This window comes from Chenopodium album, chromosome 10 (genome assembly GCF_948465745.1).
Source record: "Chenopodium album chromosome 10, dcCheAlbu1.1, whole genome shotgun sequence".
Taxonomy (NCBI): domain Eukaryota; kingdom Viridiplantae; phylum Streptophyta; class Magnoliopsida; order Caryophyllales; family Amaranthaceae; genus Chenopodium; species Chenopodium album.
This window is the reverse complement of record NC_137843.1, coordinates 52,416,629-52,423,541: the sequence shown is the minus strand read 5'-3', so window position 1 is coordinate 52,423,541 and position 6,913 is coordinate 52,416,629. Positions and strand designations below refer to the sequence as shown.

The window sequence follows — 6,913 nt, the reverse complement described above, 5'->3', positions numbered from 1 at the left end:
TTTTTAAAAATATGACGGTTTTTTTCTTTTTCCCAAAAGATTGATGGAGTTTTGTTGGGTGGGCCGTTTTTAATTAGCCTGGTCCGCGTTCGTATTTGGGCTGCTGGGCCTTCTGACACCTATCAGGGTGCAACTTAGACCAATTGGGAATGGAATGTGAATCTTAGAAGGTGAGGTGAGTATAAGATTTTAAGGAATGGGCTAGAGTTAACCCTATTGGAATGAGGTTCTATATCTAAAAAGCCTAACTAAACAACAAAATAGATGGAATGTATTTTTACTCCATTCCAACTCATTCCAAAAGGTCTAATCAAATGGTCCCTTAGTCATTTTTGTTTATTTTGGTGAAATTTTTATCCCATTTATCGGTAAATTGAATAACAGAGTAGGAACTTTCTAAGGTGTGCCCACGAGACACACTAGTAATGAATCAAAAGATTCATTACTAATTTAGAATTTCCTGTTTAGCGTCCATAATTCTCATATTTTATTGCCTTTTTTTATAAGGGGATTCTTTCTTTTTTTTTTCTTTTTTTTTTTTGAGGTATTGTGTATCACTAGATTAGAGATGGAAATATCTAGCGGATCACCCGCTCCACCCGCCTTATTGGATGGGTGAAAAACCCGGTTTAAACGGATGATAGGCGAGTGACGGATTTACAGATGCGGGTGACGAATCGGATTCGGGTGGACAAAATTTTCACCCATCAACTAACCTGTTAACCCGATCCATCACCAGAATATTTCAAAAAACGCAACATTTCATGCGTTATTGTTAATTTAAGTTTGGATTTGAAAGCTTTGAGTTTTCATTAGAATTTGGATGTTTATGAATTATGAGTTTATGAGTTCAAAAATCATCCGATAATTCAATAGGTTGATGTTTCGATGAGACGATGACGCTTAGGACGCACTAAATGTTGTTTAATTTTTTAATTTTAAATGCTCATATTGTACACCCGATTATCACCAAAATCATCTGTTTTACCTGTGGGTGATGGATGGATGGATTCGGGTGGATGTTTTAGCGGATGGTGGATGGATCGGGTGGGGTGAATGGATCTACCCGCCCCGAAGTGGATCCATTTCCATCTCTACACTAGATACACTACTCCCCGTGGTATGGTAGCAACTCAAGGTACCATTCGTTAATCTTTATAAGGAGTACGGACCCTTCTCATAAATAAAAACATGACGAATAAACAGGCCATAGTAAATTAGTAATTTGAAAACTAAAAAAAAGCCATAGTACAAGTCCCTTTCCTGGAGAGGGTCACTACACCTATATCGTTTAGTGTCAACTATTCTTGCCAATTGCCAAGTTGCTACAATTACTTAAATAGTAGTAACACATTGCAACAAAATGATTCATTTATAACAATTGGAACATGAGCCAATTAAAACCAATTATTATGACCAACTTTTTAAAAATAAATATATAATACTTCATCTGTTCTTTTTTATTCTATTTGGCTTAAAATATATTTCGACTAAAAATTAAAATATTTATTCTTCTTTCATTAAATATATTATTGATCAAAGGTGTCCATTAGAGATCATTAAATTTAAAGCATAGATAATATATATGAACAGAGGAAATACTACGTATGGACATAAGGTGAGGATTTGACACGCTGATAATATAAATCAAAAAGCGATTCTACCAAAAAAAATATATATATATATATTAAGAGTGGATCCAAACCCAAAAAAAATACATCAAGAAAATGATGTTCACTCAATTATGTCCACATATTTCTTCACTTTGAACGTCTTACCCTGTACATCCAAAAGGAATCACCTAATCACCTTCATAAAAAATACTTTCAGAATCTTATCTAAAATCATAGCATTTTGACTAATCACATGATTATAATATGATTAATATATGTATAGATAGCACTAGTAATATGATATCTAATAGAAAAAATTATCTGATGTTTTATAAAAATCAATCACAACCCCCCTTTACAACCCCAACAAAATTAATCTATTCATTATCATATCTTCATTATCATTGCCTTTATTCTCCTTCAAGCAACACTAATGATGCTATCTTTACTGCCGTCGAATCCTCGAAAGGTAGGTGATCGCCTCGAAGATTCCTCATCCAACGGTGGTCCTGGTCCTGGTCCTTGTGCGAGCTTAAGAGAAAGCAATGGCTCACATTCCCTTTCTTTAGGACTATAGGTTGACGTTGATGATGATGATGGTGATGACGTCGTTGGTAATTGGTTTAGATTAAGACATGCCATCTTTGAGGAAGGTGGGACCGGAAGTAATGGGAGCGAACGGCCTTGTTTGGTTGAGAATGTAGAAGGATAAGGAGATGGAAATGGTGTAGTTTGTTGAGTTGAGTCTAGGTTTGATAATTGACTCTCACTTGCTGATCGACTCACCTACAAAATAAAACGAAGTATGGTTTAACAAAATGGTGTGATCGGTAACAATAACCATTCATCGACGAACAAAGTTATGTTACAAAGTAACACATCTTACATATTCATTTCATTCCAGTAAAATCAAAAAAATAATGCTGTGTTACACTATATAAAAAACTTAGATAATATAGGATAATACTCCACTGTGTTACAGTATACTACAAATATATAAAACGTACTCCGTAGTAGATAATATAGAATAAATGAATGATAATTGAGTCTCTCCCTCTTGAATCGGCAATAGCCACTTCCACTTGTACAAAAATTGATACACAAATCACCATTATGAGAATAAATCATTATTAACAACTACTCCATTACCGTGGGAAACTATATCCTTTAGAAATGACTTAAGAGTTATAACAAATGTTATACAAAAGTGGTTGATCTTCAATGTGACATAATTAAACTTGTTCTAACTATTAAAAATAAAGATTGTATCCTTTAATTTATAACTTCTACTTCAGATTTAATGAAGCATAATAATTGTATAATTTACCAAGTTACATCATAATTTGTAATCAATCGTAATATGTTATGTACCGGTAGTATTTTTAACAATAATGTGTATAATATCAAAAGACATTTGTAAATGAATGCATCATCATAATTTTAGTAGTACCAAAACAATCAAAAAAAAGTTTTAACTTTATATAGAAAGCTACTTCGGACCAAACACACGAGTCCAAAATGTGATCTCAAGAAATTAAGCAAATTTGTCAACCAAGCAAAACTAGAAACACAAATAAGTTGCTTACAGTGTCGGTAGTGATGTCAAAGAGACTCGATCGACGTCGGCGGCGATTGAGATTGGTTCGCCGGAGGAAATACTTTTGAGCATGACTAGCAACTTGTGTTGGTGTTCTTGTCTTGACAAAGTTCCTTGATATCCCTCTCCAATCTCCTTTTCCTACCTTATCTAACCCCAATAAAAATAGCCTGTGCTCTTCTTCTGTCCATGGAATTCCTATGCATATGCAAATAAAACAATTTATAACAAAATCAATAAACCGAAATAATTTCATAATTTTAACAACAGATTAAAAGACTTAATTGAAAGTTTACACTATTCGTGCTTTGTTAGGAACGTCCTAATAAATTATTTATTGATATTCAATGGTTATAACTTTTACTTTTTAATAATTAAAAAAAATATAAAAAATGTTTCACTTAAAAAAAAACCGAGTACTAATATGTACTTCTATTTGAAGTACCTAAGAGAAATTTTGGTTCCGAACATGTTAAGCACCTAATACTCCCAACCACATCAGGGCCGTAGAGGGATGGGACTATGGGAGGACGATATGTAAAAAGACTACAGTGTGATTTAATTTTTCTTTTTCATTATTTTATTTAATTGGACGGCACCGCCTTAATATAAACCGAGTAATCTTTAAAACATAAATACATATTGTTAATTTAGATAATAATTAACAATTGTTATCCTTTTTGCAACTAACAAGTAAGATCTAAAATTTTTGCTCAATGAAAATGGATTCAAAAGCTAACATTATACGAAATTGTAATTAAACCATTCATCCCAATAAACACTAATAACGTCTTCAAATAACTTCTTGACTTGATCAATTAATTAATTAATTAGATTAGATTTTAATCTCAAAATTATTGATAGATGAGTAATCAATTATATAAAAAAAAAAATTAAAAAAACTTCACGATTCTTCATTCTCACGTAATATCCAAAAAAAAAAAAAATAATACTACTAGATTAAAAAGAAATAAATAAATAAATAAAAACCTCGTTTGCGTTCGCGGTCACGGGTTCGAGACCCGAAAGCATGAAGAGCATCATCAGAATTATACCCAGAAGAAACAACATCCTGAGAAGAAGAATCGACATGATGGTGCCGCTGATCTTGATGTTGTTGTTCGTATTGAGATAGATTATTCATACTAAAACTCTTTCGAAAACCCGATGACGATGATAACGACGACGATGAAGGAGAAAAGGGAGGAGAAGGAGATAGAGAGGACTCTACGGCATTAAATGTAACACCAAAGAGCCTAAACCCCGTCGTATGAGACGGAGGTACGACAGAATGTTCCGAGCAAGTTCTAGCGTTGTGTCCATTGTGGCCGCACTGAGAGCATGTTCGAGGTGATTTGGATGGCGGCGCAGTCATCTTTGTAGTGGATTTTAAACAATTTTGAGGATAAATAAATAAATTGTGAGAGGATTTTTTTTGGGTTTTTGGGGTTTGGTTTGGTATATATACACAAAGGAGGAGGATTAGATGGGTAAAAATACAGTTGTCTATAAAATTAAAATGGAAAGAAAAATGGGAGTGAAAAGGAAGTTTCGTGCAATTGTGATTTTTGGGAAATATTAAAAAAGATTTTGTCAATGATAAAGATTGAATAAATGAGTAATAAATAATAGATAAAATATACGGAGTAATTAACAAAAAGAAGAGAGAGAGAGTGTATGTGATAGAGAGAAGGATGATATAATGTGTTGTGAATTGTGATTCTTGTTTCTTAATTAGCGATTAATACGTTATTTATGAGTCATGACTACCTAAAGTAATGGGGATATTTTCTATTTTAAGGTACATGAGGTTATTGAGAAATACTGCTTTAGGGCCTGTTCACATTTACTTAATTTCAGTTCAGTTCAGTTTAGTTCAGTTTCAATCAGTTCAGTTTAGTTCAGTTTCAATCAGTTCAGTTAAGCTCCAATCAGTTCGATTCAGTTCACTTCAGTTCAGCTTCTAATTTCCCTCTTTCATAAAATATTCATTTCAACTCAGTTCAGTTCAGTTCAGCTCCAATCAATTCAGTTCAGTTCAATTCAGCTCAGTTCAGTAAATGTGAACAGGCCCTTACTTTCCAAAGTTTTTCGTTACAAATACTTGCTATTTGGGGATTTAGATTATTGCCTTATCTCAAAAAGTTATCCTCCCGTTTCATTTTAATTACCATATTAACATGTCTCAAAAAAATAAAAAAATAAAATTACGGAGTACCATATTAACATGAGGATTTTTTTTTTGAAAGGAATAAATACACGAGGCTATAATTTATGCGATGAGTAATTGTCTAATTGATTTACTACTGTACACATTATTATCTACAAATTTTTGCGATGATTATTATTTTATTATTATTACTCCGTATTATTATTATTACTACTAGATTAGTACTCGTGCAATGCACGATTTAATTAAAATTAAAAAAAAAAATCAATAAGAGAGTGTAAAATAATTAATCACAAAATGAGGGTTTTTGAAAAGAGAAAAATCATTAATATGTTTTTGATTAATTGATGTTTACACTTTTATTTATTCTTAAGAATTATTTTTTCCAATTTTGAATTTTGAAAGACAAAAATAGGAAAAAAAAAATGATAATGTCATAAGCAAATTGGAGGGAAATTTTTTAATGATAAAATGACATGTGTACACAGGTGATGTAAGTGGTTTTTTCTTTAATTATAGTTATAGATTGTCTAATTGATTTACTAATTTACACAATATTATCTACAAATTTTTGCGATGATTATTATTTTTATTATTATTACTCCTTATTATCATTATTATATTATCATTATACATTCGTTTCTGAAAGTATTGACATGCTCTTTGACACATATAGTTTAAGTGAATAATAATGTACGAATTTTTCTAAATTATTTTGTATGAACTTATTTTATTTTGTTTGAATTTATCCGAATTTATTTTAATTTATCTAAACTAATTTTATTTTATCCGAACATAGTTGTTTTATTTTGTTTAAACTTATTTTATCTAAAATATTTTGCTTGAATTTATTATGTGTGATTGTGCGTTATGTGCGGATGACCATATTGTGTGACCCCTATTAAAAAAAATGGAATAGCCACTGTATAACACTGATTGAGTAACCTCTATTATACTGACAGATTAATCCCTCATTGTACTTATTGAGTAACCTTTAAATAGAATATAACACTGACAGAGTAACCCCTACAATATTAACTATGGGTCTGTTCACTTCAGCTTAATTTCAATTCAGTTCACTTCACTTCAGTTCAGTTCAACTCCAATTATTCAGCTCCTAATTTCCTTCTCTCATAAAATATTCTTTTCAGCTCAGTTCAGTTCAGCTCCAATCATTTCAGTTCAGCTCAATTCAGTAAATGTGAACAAGTAACCCCTATAACCATAACAAAGTAATCTCTATAACACTAATAATTGAGTAACTCGTGGTGGCTTGCCATATGAAAGTTACTATTTTGTTTGAAATGATTTTTTCTAAACTTATTATAGGAATTTATTTCATTTGTAATTTTTTTAAAATTTAATTTCAATTTTTTTGAGGAAAAACTCAATTTCAATTAGTTCAGTTCAGTTATTGTTGTTGTTGCAATCTGGGCCCCTACCCCTCTAGCAATAACGAACCCGATTCTGCTGAACATGTGAGCGGCTGCACGAGCACCAATGTCTTGACTCTTCAGTCTTAAAAAAATTTTG

At 31.6% G+C, this 6,913-nt stretch overlaps 1 protein-coding gene across 1 annotated transcript; it reads right to left on the bottom strand.

Annotated features, from left to right (window-relative positions):
- Positions 1-1,719: 1,719 nt before the first annotated feature.
- LOC145562525 (uncharacterized) lies at positions 1,720-4,650 on the bottom strand. The gene is made up of 3 exons (XM_081622827.1): positions 4,201-4,650; positions 3,200-3,408; positions 1,720-2,399 (listed from the first exon to the last, which is right to left on the bottom strand). Exons 1-3 carry the CDS (start codon positions 4,583-4,585, stop codon positions 2,034-2,036), a joined length of 960 nt encoding a protein of 319 aa, XP_081478953.1. The 5' UTR covers positions 4,586-4,650; the 3' UTR covers positions 1,720-2,033.
- Between the last annotated feature and the right edge of the window lie 2,263 nt (positions 4,651-6,913).